Source organism: Paramormyrops kingsleyae, chromosome 15 (genome assembly GCF_048594095.1).
Source record: "Paramormyrops kingsleyae isolate MSU_618 chromosome 15, PKINGS_0.4, whole genome shotgun sequence".
Taxonomy (NCBI): Eukaryota; Metazoa; Chordata; class Actinopteri; order Osteoglossiformes; family Mormyridae; genus Paramormyrops; species Paramormyrops kingsleyae.
The window spans coordinates 5,008,071-5,021,718 of record NC_132811.1 but is presented as its reverse complement, the minus strand read 5'-3'; the positions used below and the strand labels follow the sequence as shown (position 1 = coordinate 5,021,718).

At 46.3% G+C, this 13,648-nt stretch overlaps 1 protein-coding gene across 3 annotated transcripts in view; it reads right to left on the bottom strand.

Annotated features, from left to right (window-relative positions):
• The window catches only part of tle2b (TLE family member 2, transcriptional corepressor b), a 29,378-nt gene extending 16,194 nt beyond the window's left edge, over positions 1-13,184 (bottom strand). For 2 of the 3 annotated variants that reach the window (XM_072700056.1, XM_023843765.2), the window contains exons 1-7: positions 13,100-13,184; positions 12,571-12,708; positions 12,301-12,416; positions 11,918-12,033; positions 9,393-11,209; positions 4,110-4,207; positions 3,099-3,162 (exon numbers count right to left, since the gene is read on the bottom strand). In XM_072700056.1, the coding sequence (XP_072556157.1) occupies positions 3,099-3,162; positions 4,110-4,207; positions 9,393-9,416 (186 nt within the window). In that variant the 5' untranslated portion in view covers positions 9,417-11,209; positions 11,918-12,033; positions 12,301-12,416; positions 12,571-12,708; positions 13,100-13,184. Of the gene's footprint in view, positions 1-3,098; positions 3,163-4,109; positions 4,208-6,985; positions 7,062-9,392; positions 11,210-11,917; positions 12,034-12,300; positions 12,417-12,570; positions 12,709-13,099 lie in introns of those variants that run through there. The other variant, XM_023843767.2, reaches the window with a different exon arrangement.
• Positions 13,185-13,648: the final 464 nt, after the last annotated feature.

Sequence of the window (13,648 nt, the reverse complement as noted above, 5' to 3'; positions counted from 1 at the left end):
AAATCAAACTACCTGTATATGCGTATGTGTCTGCTATAAGGTGTAGCCAAACGTCAGCGAGAGTCACTAAACCTTCTCTATCTAGCTAAACAGCCAACGCAGAGATTCTGTTGCGGTCCTGCTCAGCCAGTGGGAGATGCTGTTATCAAGTCAGTCAACGTCATACGATCTCGGCATTGCACGCTTTCAGCTGTCACTCAGCACAGCACATAAACTCCCCTTTTGTGTTTTGTGTGTTTCGCCCTGTCAGTCTCAGTGCTCAGTGTGAGGGAAATGTCTCCTGGCCCACCTCCATGACAGCGGGGGGCGCTGTCCCACTGACACGTCAACACTGTGTCTCCGGAGCTCTCCTTTTTCCACGGGACTCTAAGTGTGTGTGTGTGTCGTCTGTCAAGGTGTTTCAAAGCTGGAGAAGCAGGTTCTTAAGCTCTACCATTGAACCAATGCAATTTGCTGGCTTTAGTCCATGTCTATATTCAGAATGTCCCCAAATCATCTATTCATAAATGTGTAAAATCTTCTACACAACAAAATCTAGAAGGACAGGAGATACTCAGTGTGCTGTAAAGGTTTAATGGAAACATTAACTGTTCTCTCTAATCCAGAACTGCGACTGCATTTTCACCCACTGAGCGTTTTTGCGTACGTTGCCCCTAGTGAGTCACCCTCCACCTGGAGAGGCTATTGCCGTCATCGTTTATCTAATGGGGGGGCAGCCGGCTGGCTGGGGTCAGAGGTCAGGGAAGCTGTAAACAGCAGCTGGTCTGTTTGTCCAGGGACCATGGTGACGTCTTTGAAAGAGAACGCCCGTATTTATTGTTGAACGTTATTAGATATACAGTTATTGATGTACTTTAAAAATTACATTCTTAAACACTGACATTATTCTGTGGTTACATGTGTATATCTACCATGTGGGCCAATGTACTGGTAGGTTTTACAGGTGAAGCATATCAAGTCTGCTATGGGTAAAACATACTTCGGGCACCATATTTTAAATTATGGGTTGTCCTACAGACAGGCTACATTCACAGTAGAGAAACCTACTAAGTGCTGCAGTTGGGGGTCCGTCAGCGTACTCATGGTATGTTAGTGCTCATTTTCCCAGAACGCCTCTAGTCGTGGACCTTCGAAACCACATATTGTAAACTCACAGTCACTAAAACAGACTGTTTTAGAATAATCTTTAAAATACCAAGAATTAGAATTTAACAGCATGCTTTTCAGTAATGAGTAAACGACCCAGGCAATATTTCTGAAAATATCTGAGCAGCACTCACATGTCAGCAGACAACCCAGACTTATCCGTGACGGGTTTAAGTCTCTGAAAACAGATGCGATCCTTTTGTGCATCTGGCTCATGTTTTCAAAATCCCCTAAATCACACTGTTGTATGTCATGGGAACTTAACGCTTACTGGGGGAGGGGGGGCACGGGGCAATTATTATCATAACTGGTCTCCTGCCCCTCCCTCATTGCTCAGGACAAGGTTGCTGGAGTGAGGGGGGGCAGTGGGGGGGCATCAAAACGCATTGGAGAGACGAGCTGAGAGTCCTAAACTAACCTTCCCTTGTCCCCCCCCCGCCGCAGGTTCCCATCAAAGACGCAGGCTGTCAGGGGCGAGTGACCACGCGGTGTTGCGCCCCCCCCCCCCAACCCATCTTAAGCACTACATCCTTTCAAACACCGATATACTCACACCTATGCATCATACAACCTGTGTGTGTCAAACGCGCCATAAGCTCAGTGTATTGCCTTTGAACGGGAAGCCGCATGTAGCGCCAGCTGTACCCGCCCGGTATCGGCCCACTCATGCCCCGTTTCACCGGAATCTGAAGCGTCTCCTCACTGGTACCCAGCTCCCAGCTCACACACGAAATGTGCAACATGCTCAAAATGGCTTCCCCCCCCCTCCACACCGCGCTCAAGTCGGGCGTTCCTACAGACCCAACAGCCTGCCTCACCCCCCCCCCCCCCCGATTATTCCCACGCGTGTTTACAAATCCACCGCCGTCCCACCGTAAATTATCCGCACAAACGTGAAGAGGAAAGGACATCCCGTAGCTGTGTTTTTAACGCAAAAAGGAAAAATGGATTTTAAAATTTTAAATCAATAAATGGAATGCCTGTTGAAACAAGTCTTAGCGCAGACAACAGGTCTACGTGACTAAATATATTCCTCTGAGTTATCTTCACTCTGGAAAGCAGTGAGTCATCCTTACACTTTATTCACGTGTCTGTGTCTGCGCTACCCCCCCTTTCGTCACACATACATACATCTTCATGCGTGTACAGACTCCCACCCGCCACGCACATGCAGTCAGCACTGCATCTCGTCCGAGCTGCAGCATGCTGTGTACAAGGGAATACAGAAACGAATCCAGTGAACTAATCCATTGACAAGCCAAATTCTGCACTGAACTTTGGTCCAAATCACTGGGCTATAAAAGTTTCAGTACTGTTCTCTCATAATAGCAGCCTTCGATTGCCAAGTCTTTTTTTAAACAAATACGGCAGTTATCATGCGTGATGTAGGTTTAACTGTCGATCAAATGCCACAAATTGCACCTCTCTGATTATCGGGGGGACAGGGGACCCCCTTGGGACACTATTAATGATGACCAAAGAAAGCTGGTTTGCACTAGGTAGACAAGACAGTGCAAAATTAATGATTTACAAAAACCCAAAATAAGTCTACATCTGGCTGGCTTCTGTATTTTGATCTAGCCAGCTAATATTAAACTGTGTGGTATTAGGCGGGATAATTGCATTTTATTCTGGGCTGATCTGTCTGTTTGTATACTACAGTTGACTCATAATACATAAAGTATCCCATCGCCTAAGGAACACAAATCAGCCGAGGCTGCAGAGATACAAATGCATCTGTTATTTTCATACTCACTCTGTCTCTTAGAACACTCACTCTGATGTAACGCATTCCAGTTTCCCCCCCCCCCCCCCCCGTATTTAATAGTAGTAAAGACAGCCCTGATCAGAGGCCAAACCACAGCTGTATTAGGAGCCGTCTGGGACAGTCGCCCTGAAGATGGCCTGTCCCTGCGAAGGGCTGGATCACGCGCGTCGAGCGCGGCACTCACCATGATGTAGTGCCGCTGCATTTCTGTCTTCTCGCTCGCCAGCTTCTCGCACTCCAGCTTCAGGCTGAGGGACACGCGGCAGAGACGGCCTGCTTCATTATGACACGACCCACACGCTGTCCCACCTGCATCTGCTCTCTCTCTCTGGGCCCAGACCACCAGGACCTCCAGGTCAGCCATCAGAGGTATTTACCACAAACGTTACTACTTATTGCCCAAAGGATTTATCCATCTCGTGTTAAAAGGTTTTTTCCTCATTACAAATAAGGATTTTCTCCCTTTGCTTATAGAAGGGTCTGGACTTCTGTTGCTGTAGTGGATTACTTCGGGGGGGGAGGGGGGGGCAAGAATGTAGAATGGATGTGTCCTCTAATGAACTCTACAACCAAGCGTGTGACGCTGTGTCTGTAATGCACACAAAGGTCTCAGAATGCATACAGCGATGAGGACAGGGTGCGGCATTGTGGGGAAATGCTGATTTAATACCAGCGGCTGCCAGTGGTCCTGCAAGTGTTAATATTTAATATTATTTAATATTTACTTTAAGGCTCCAGGCCCACAGCAACCGTGACCAGGATAAGCGTTTGGATGATGGATAAATGGATGGATAATATGTATTATAAAAAGATATATATGAACCTGGGTCTTCATGGTGGATCAGTGTGGTGTCATTCCCCCTGGGGCTGTGTGTGTGTGTGTATTGGGGGGTGGGGGGGGGAACATCCCATCCAGGGTCTTTCCGTGCCTTTTGCTTGCTGGACTCTGCACTGGATAAGCAGTTATGGATAGATTAACCACTAATATGCATTACACTATATTAACATTTGATATAATTTTATTAATAGACTTTGTTAAGTCTTTAGTGTCCTTCATTACCCTTCTTAAAGAGTGATTCCCTAACACACAGTCGCTGTATCCCATACAATGGGGGCAGTAAAAAGGAGCCAGACAGACCAATAACCTGCCAGTGAAGCTGGAGGGTCCCAGTGCTGCAGGAGCCACTGGACCTACCTGTGGTACTGCGCCTGCAGAAACTGGAACTCCTCCTTGATGCGGTCCAGTGTCTCCAAGATAGTGAACTTGAAGGACTGGCCAGGCTGCAGAGGGACCTTAGGAGATAAAAGTGGGGGGGGGGGGGCAGTTACCAGACATTCTCTGTCTGCATTTCTGTTGTTAAGTTTGAAAAGTTAAGCCACGGCTACAGGCCCCACATACTAATGCGGCGGCAGCCCCCGGTCATCGGACAGAAATCGATTGGAGGCTGTAATTAAGTGATTATGCAATTATGAACTTGCACAGGCTAAGAGAATGAGAAGTGGCACTAAAGAAAGAAATGGGACTGAAGCACTCAAACACAAGTATCCTACAGGCATTACGAGCCAGGCCTAGCAGGCACTCTGTGGAGGAAGAAAATAACTCACTCCTATTACTTTAAATTATTTTCCCCCAATGTCATCATGCACTGAGGCATATAGACAATGACAACAAAGGGAGGGGTGTTAATTCTTTCCATGCTGAGGAATGTTTGGATGAAATTCGGATCGTCGGAAGTCCCAGCTCCAAGGATCAGACACAAGGACGCCATCCGACTTCACGGTTAATTGTAGCGACACGGAGCCCCACACTTACTGTGGGTCAGTCTGATATTCTTCCGACAGCATCAATGCCCTTAATCTAAGATTTGAAATGTGTGGGGCATCAATGGTTTGCTCAGAAATGTTTTTGCAGCAGTACTTATTGAGACCAACCTGAATTAAACACATTCCTGCTGATAATTATTAATGTCGGGGTGATTCTTTGAGAGCCAAGGCCTAGGTCAATGAATAAATTAAATTTTGAAATGAATTGAATTTTGAACTTGTTCTGTAAATGTGGTGTCCAGTTCGTGGCACACAGGTGACCATCTCTGGTGTTTTAGCCCAGTGTTTCCCAACCCCGTCCTCAGGGACCCACAGACCGGGAGCTGGGAGGGAGCAAAAACGTGCACTGTGGTGATCACCACAGACCTGGTGGGGAAACACTGCTTCATCCCACTACCTCCTTACCCTTGACTTTTTGTCATTGCCTGCCAATCCATCGCTCTTCCCCCTGACCTGTATTTCTCATGTCTGCATGATCCAACAGCCCTCATAGCATCCAGTGGCCTTTGACACATACAGCAGCTCTGCACTGCAGCACCCCCCTCTCCCTACAGGCTGAGGGTTCCCTGGCTCAGCACTGTGCAGTTAAAGGACTGGTGGTTTCAGTAGGAGCCTAATTAGTCTAGACAAGCAAAATTCAATTAAATTCCAATTAGGCTAACGGTGGAGGTCAGACACTCCGCAGGCTTTCGAGTAATTAAGCTGCAGGCTCAGAGCTGCCTGGACTGGCTCAGAGTACTAGGGTGACGGGAGGGGGGGGCGCAGAGGTCTTTGCCACCTTCTCCCCACTAACCTTTATTCACGCTACATTGAATCCCCCCCCGCTTCATTTGAGAATAGTGGTAAAATCGACCGGTTGCCTGCATTTCAGAGCTAGACTTCATTTGCTTGTGTTTTTTTTCACACTGCATACTGCCTAGGGTGTGAGTGTTGGCCTGATTCATTTTACTCTCCTTGGAGTTGGACATTTTGGCATCAGGAATACACATTTCATAAATGCGGCAGCATCACGCTTGTACTTTAACTACTAATAAAGCTGCTAAATTAAATATATTTCATTTGCGTCTTTTACAATGCATTCATATTGAAAGCTATGTTCTAAATGCGTTTCCACCTTGGTGGAGCAAACACACCAGCGATATAAAGGTGCCAGAGACCTCGACGGACCATCTCTAGACTTGTATTTAGGGTTAGACAGCACGGGGTGTCCTGAAACTCGAACTGATCCAGTTAATCTACGAGGGAGGAAAATAATACAAAGCCACGTGGGATTCGTGATTTTGGCGAGCCGGACCAGGTCACAGGATGTTTGTAAGGGATTATCTGTGGGGAGGATGACCGAAAAGAATGCATGGGGGGGGAAAAAAAAACAAAAACTGCAAGCACCAATCATGTTGTCAATCACCAGCGAGAGCCAACTTTCAGAAAGAATAGTGACAGGGGACAAGGATGGGGCTCCAGTTACATCACCTAAGCTGGCCAATGGGACGCCAGGGTGCCGTGAAATTATCATCCGCCAGAGGAGTTTTTTTAAAAGGGGCATAACGAGATGAGGATTATAGGAATATAGTAGGGGGATCTGGTCACGCTGGTTCCCATCCCACCCGTCAACACCCCCCATTATGATGCCAAATCCCACACCGCAATCCGCGTGCGGTCAGACCCCAGCTCCCCACAGACACGGGATACAGAGCCCCGCCTTCTCCGGGCCTCAGCCCTCGTACCGCAGACCACCAAGCAAAAGTGTAACCACACGAGCAGGCACCAATAAGAAGGGCAGTTTGCGATGGCGGCCGTCCATTGTGGCGGCAATGAGAAACCTCTCGTAGGAAAGAAACTGCCGGAAAAAGCGGGGGATTGGCACCGCGGCGGACGCAAACCATAGTCACATATACTCTCAAGATATATTTTATAAAAGTTCTGAAAAGTGACACAGAAGAGTTTAGTTTGGGGAGTGTAGCAGCTTTAGGGAATTCCACGTCTAAAGCACACACTCAAGTAAGCCCAGAATTACAGAGAGAGAGTTGTGTTGTACAGGAACTAGACATAAATGCAGAGGCATGTACACGCAAAAACACACAACACCCCCCCCCCCCCCTTTGTTAATGGGAAATTTGTGAACTCAGAAGATAGAAAGCTCTCTGTCACTGTAAATGTCAGTCCCGGTATAGCAGCCACACTTTTCTGATATAAATCTTGGGATTTAGAGTAAAATGAGCTAAGTTACAAAAAAGCTGCTGTCTTCACCTGGTGTGTCACATGGAGATGAGAAGAGGAAGGAGGTCCACACAGGCCCAGCGAGCCCGACGCTCTCGTACGGCACCTGGGGGATTAGCAGCCGCTCAAGCGACACACACAAACAGCAGACACACACACGCTAAGTGACAGCGAGCGAGAGAGAGCCGCCGTTCTGCACATGCTTCTCCGAGTTGCTGATAGCCATCACAGCACTAATTATTTTTTTATTGTTTATTTTTGGTGGTTCTCAGGCTTAAAGTGATATGGGAGAGCAGGAGAGAGAGAGAGAGGAATTGCATCAGCAGTCTTTTTGGAGATCAAACGCTCTCTGACAGGCAGAGCCTAAGCCAGTCCATCCCAGAGCCCCTCTCCCAGTGCACCCCCAGCAGATCAGGGCTCCTTCCTGCTCAGATAAACACTCTCCAGACGCATTCTATCACCAGGAATGACAAGGACTACTCTGCGGAAACACGGCCTTCTTCCCCAGTTTGGTCTGCCCTCGAGTATAACCCCTTCCGAAGCTTTTACGTTGCCCTCCTTTCCACCTAATTTAGTCCTTTCCCACCCCTTCCTGCTTCCCGATCTTCCCAATCTCCCCTCATCTCCTGCCGCTCTCCCGCTTCCTCTCGCACTCTCTTGGTGCCGACGTGGAAGAAGGCCAGCGGGCAGCGGGGGGATTCATGATCCTCACGAGGATTTCCCAACAGCTTCATGTTCGCGGAGCCCTAACAGATTCTGAGAGGACCCCGTCGGTCCTGTTTAACGCACGGCAAAGTCGCGGTGTGCAAATCCGCGTGGACTTCAGCTGGAAGTTCCTCTGACCGGGGCGTCATTTTAACAAAGCCGTTGTCTGGTGGTAATTTTCCATGAAGTCAGATGGCCTCTGACAAGTCATCTGGTCATGTAAAACAGCAGAGATTAAATAAACACTGAGGGTTTTCCAAACCTCTACTGCAGCATCTAGTGTTGGTCCAGTGTCTGGGGATGCTTATTGGCCATTGTAAGTTTGCATTTCGCAACTGTTTAAACTCTAGGCGTGGCACTTAATGCATTCACAACCAACTCCCCCCCCCCCCCCGACGGCCCCCCTTATTGTTATTGTTTTTGGCAAAGCGTTGCAGTGCGCAGGCCCTGTTTTAGATAACGCTAACCACAAAAATCCAGTGGAACTAATTACTAGTCCTGCAGCTGTTTGCCGTGCAATCAAGTCTTAACCCTTTCCTGAAGGCACCACAGAAAAACGAGGACATCCATGCGGCTTCATACATCTACTGACTTGTTATTTCCAACAATGTATTTTTGTCCAATCAAGTCACATGGTCCCAGAGTTAAAAGTCCGCTGCCATTTGTACCTTTATGCAAAATATCTTACATTGCCAGACTTTACCATTAATAAGAGATGCACCTCAGGCTATACATTTAACTCGAGCTTGACAGAAGTTATGCTTGATATATCAAGAACAGGATAATGATAGACACAGGCAAAACACGGACTCAATGCCAGGTCCTGAATCTATTACCTCAAGGAGTTAAAGGTGAAGAACCGCACACGCAGGGACACACACACACACACACACACACACACAAACTGCATCAAACACAGTGTTGTGACACCTCAATAATTTGTACACAAGGATGTTTTCGAAAAGGTTTTTCCAGGTCTTCTATACACTCCCTCTTTTCAGAAAATTACACATTCCACTTACTCTATACCTGGTCGTCCTTAATATCTATCTGAAGCCAGACTAGCAAATGCTGCTAACGAATGCCAGCTGAATTAGACTCGCATGTTGCGTGAAGAAAGGTACGTCTGGCATGCTTCTCAGTTACACTGTTCTACTGCCTATTGTGAGTTTTTTCGCGCTGCTTAGAAACTGCCTAATTTCTACAGTTTTCAAGACTGGCTTAGCGCACTACAAAATTCAAGACTTTATAATTCAATCTCATCTAAAACATGAGGCAGTGAAACAGTTCACACTTCTCGGTGATCCATTTCAACCAGATAAACAGGCTAATTACGTACAGGCCATTAACTCCCGTCTACAACATTAGCGGCTAACTATTTTCCCGTCACTCCTCTGGATTACACGCCCCCGAGACCAGAGACTCTGGAGGCTCCGGCGAAGGTGAGATCCTGCCCTTTGCTGCACTCTGAGCACAAACACAAGCTACAGGCGCTGTAGAGAGCCACCTACATAACTGGAAACCGGCTTTCAAGAACAGCTGGTCAAAGCGACACTGGAGCAGGAGCTGATCGCTTATGCTGGGCAAGATAAAGAGGGCTGACAAACAGGTGTAATCACACTCAGAGTCGAGCCGTTCACCGCTAACACTCCGTCACCCTCAGAGTGATCTCTCGTTACTCTTTGTGCAGATCTCACTCTTTGGTAGGTGACTGTACGGAGGGTGTGCTTACCGGGTGTCGTCCCTGTGGGTACATGGTCCAAGCAGAAGAGATGCCAGAGTCCACTGAAGGACCAGCTCCAGTCCACCCAGCAAACCCCTTACTTCCACCCTTGGGGAAATCCTCTGCTGTGAACCTGGAGCTCCGATTCTTCTGGGTCACTCCAGAACAGAAGTGTAACGAGGGTATCGTAAATCAGATCCTCTTGAATACACTTTTTTCTCTCTCTCCCTCTCTGTCTCTCTCTCTCTCTCTTCCCTTCTGTCTTCGGAAAACCGAAGTCACACTCTTGTTCCCGGTCTTCCGCCTGTCAGTCCGGGTTCCCATACATTACCATGGCAGCAAAGTACACTTGAGAATTAGTAGTAAGTGCCCCCTCCCATCTCGCCTAGCCTTTCACCACCCCCACCAAGAGGACACAAACATAAACACGTCCCTCCATCCAAAATTTACCAACAGTCCTACTCCTCTCTGTTTCTACCGCTCCTCCTCATTAAGGGAGGGGGGGGGGCGTGAAGCTGGCGGGGGGGGTGGTTTCGGGGTTTGCTGGAAAAAAAAAATAATAAAAAAGCAAAGAGAGACCAAGAACTGTTTTTAATTTGAATCCAAAAGGGAAAAAATGCAGGAAAGCAGGAAAGAACAGCAGGTCACTAGAAGATCCAGCAAGCTTTTCAGCAGCAAGCCCTAGACTGTAATATATTGTGCCTGTTGGCTCCAACACAAACACTGCTACGGCTGCACTTAAGGTGGAGCCGCGGAGACGGAGACAGCCATGGGGCTGCCTGTCTGTCAGCTCCGATCAGGTCCGGGGGTATTGAGCACAAGCACATGACACACACACGAACATTAAGACACAGAAAATCCGTGAGTGAAATTAAACTCTTTAACAGACACCCGTAGATGTTTTCAACCACAAGTTGAAAGCCACGGGTCTATGTGAAAGGCAGACAAAAACGCACATCTGAAGTAGTAGAACGTCTTCTGAAGGTTCATCCTAGGTATTCGCAAAATACCTCGGAAATAGAATGTACGGAATCTTTGCACTTAAGCGCTTTGTCCCATTTCCTCTCCGGAGGCGGCCTGACCAGCTGGCTCTCGCTGTTTGCTCGTCCCTAATGGCTGTTTATTTAGGACGGCAGCTCTGCTGAACTTGATACGCCAGGCGTGAATCCCGCCGGACCCAGCGGCCCCACCCCGCAGTGACAGTGTCGCTGTCAGGGGTTGATCGCCACGACATCCAGGCATTTTGCCGGACCCTTTGTTCTGGAGAAAAACCCAAGTCACACAACTTTCTGTTTGACATTTTCCACAAAAGCCTTAGGAGGTCATTTTCTTTAACCTTTATGGGGACGGTTCTCTCACTAATGTTACATTTCCTCCACACCCAGATCATACTTATGTAACATATTGAAGTTACAAATCAATATGCATCTCCAAGATTCTAGAAGATTTTTCATCACTTTTGCCCCTTGTTACAGTGCACTTCTGTGAATGGCCATACAGCTCTGTACATTTCTATCCCATAAAAGACCAAGTACTCCCCCTACTCCAAACCCACCCATGGTTCTCTCCCATCCCAAATCACACTTGCTGTTCCGCTACCTCCTACCTTTCCCTCCCACCCCAATAATTTCAAGTCAGGAGTAGCACTAATTGATGACATCTAATTGCAAGCATTAGACAGGTAATTATTCTCACAACTCCTGCTCAGCATCTCACTACGATAACGAGCGCAGTGCAGTGAGACAGGCTTCAGGGCCGCAGTGGGACTTCCTCTGTTCGCTCGCTTTGACTGTCCGCTCTCAGTGCATTGTGCATACTGACACCATCTGAGGAGACAGAAGAAAGCGAGTGAGCGAGACACCCACTACGAAGTTTGCTTTGTTCATTCCGCCTCTACTGAAATTTACTCTAAATATTCACGGCCCAAAAGTACAGCCGAGAAAAGGACACAAAAAAGCACAATCTTATTTAGCAACTCCCCACACCCAGAGTCCCAAGATATACATACTGTTCAAGATTTCCAAATTTTAACCTGTAATTAAAATTGAAAAACCCCACAATTGCAAGGCATTAAATCTCTGCGGAAGGATTCAATCCATCAGAATTACTACTGCTATAGATACTAGATAAATCCAACATTTCCAATGATTATTCTATAAATAAAGCTCAGCATTTTAATCATAAATAAAGCTTTTTATGATATTTATCTGATAAACATAAAACATGAGAATGTAGGTTTAAATATACATTGGTGTATTTTCAGTTACGCTTATACAGTTGATGGGCATGGTCAGATTTTAATATGAGTATATTTGTCTTTCTTCTGGGCATCTGGTGGCATAAATGAGATGGACAGTATGGGAACAGGTCCAGAGAGAATGCAAAATGAAGACATCTGATTCCATTTGTATAGAGCATGTTCCAGAACAATATATTCGTTTGGGTCTAGCCACAATAGCTGTGTTATTGGCTGATCCAAACTCTAATGACTGTTCCAGTCCTTTGGTTCCGCCAGGACAATGGCACATGCTAACCTCTTAATTACACCCTCAGCCGTAACGGTGGAGTCTTTGTCACTATTATTCCTGTTTTTCTCCATTGTTGTTCATTCACCCAATTAAAATGTCTGCCATGTCCACAACTTGATGCCCTGTTAAGAAAATGAAGAGGCAAAACACGGGCAGGCTAAAAAAAATCAGCCTTGTATAAAAGGAAAGTGCATTTCAAATGAACAGTGAATGCTTCTCAACTTCCATTGACCTTCTGTTAACAGGACCCTTACAGTAATTCTGGTGGTATTTTTAGAACTACACAACAATCTCTTGTTTTGCTATGAACTACGCCAGTCAACATCAGCCAGCCATGTAAAAAAAAAAATGTCTCCATAATGTTTGTGCACTGCAGGGCAAAGTCCTACATCTATTCTGTTAATTGGCATCTCTTGCACGCCATTCATCTTCAGGTCATTTTTGTGTCCTCAGGCCACATAATCCAGCAGAGCTTCAATCCTCACGTGCGATGGCGGAAAATTACCTATTATGGGAACCGTATTGTCATAGTGTTATTTGTTGTGTCATTCAAGTATTACAAATATCATTTAAGTGAATTATTATATGCCTTATATTAGAAGAAATAGAACTAGCAGGTAGTCGACAATACATTTCAGTTTAATCACGGAATTCAATACCTCACTATATGGGGACCATTAATAATGTTGTCTTCATTGTGTCCAGTGTGCGGGCGAAGATACCTAAATGAACAGAAACCTGCTAATCCTGGGAGAGACTCTGCTCACCGTCCGCAACACACCTATTTGTGCGGTACTCTGTGGAACAATGAACATAGTTTACTTGTACGAAGAAACAGGCACAACATTTTTAGTAAAAAAAAAAAGGTGCCGTAAAAGCACGACCTTCATCAGGAGAAGCGATATCAAGATGGAAGAACATAATGTTTCGTATATTGAACCACTCATGAACATTAATAATATTATTAAAAATCGGTAAACTATAAATGCTTTAAATCCACAAAGTCAATTACGACTACTGCTTTGGCTATGTGTATAGTACTAGAGAAATTACGTGGTTTAATTGAGAACTCTTCCTACGACGTGAAAAACTCTTCGTATTAGCGGGTTACCCCGCTTTATCTCAGTCAAACTTTACATTTTTAACTTTGCCAACATGTTAACAAAGTAAAGAGCCACAAATCGACACCTTGTAAGAAAATAGCAAGTCTTATACGACTAAAACAGGCACAAAGCGCGTAACTATCCGCGCCACCTTAAACGCCCACCGCCGCTTCAACGTATCTACCGCCACCCTATTGGTCGGAAAAACACAGATGTTACAGCCAATAGAAATCGGACGAGCCCACGTTGGGTCTTGACATCAGAGGATGAAGTTGACCAATCGCGGCTATAGTGGCCAATAAGTAGCTGCAGGCGGTGGTGAGGCAGTTGTGATATCGGGGGGGATTGTGGGCAGTGAAGTTCAAATTGTTTTAAAGCTCCCCCCCCCCGACACACACACACACACACACACACACAAGCTCTCGGCTTTCCTTGTCACTCACTCACAGCATCAACGCTTGGTAAACCCTGCCGTGACATTTGTTTTGCAACCGCTCAAGTCCCGCAAGCTGATAGATTTCCACTGCGTTCATTTAAATTAAAGACTAAAATTCTCCTGTTTATACATATCGGCAAAATTTATATGTGTGTTACAGCAGCTAAATATGAAACTTATTTCAGGCAAGTTTCAGAC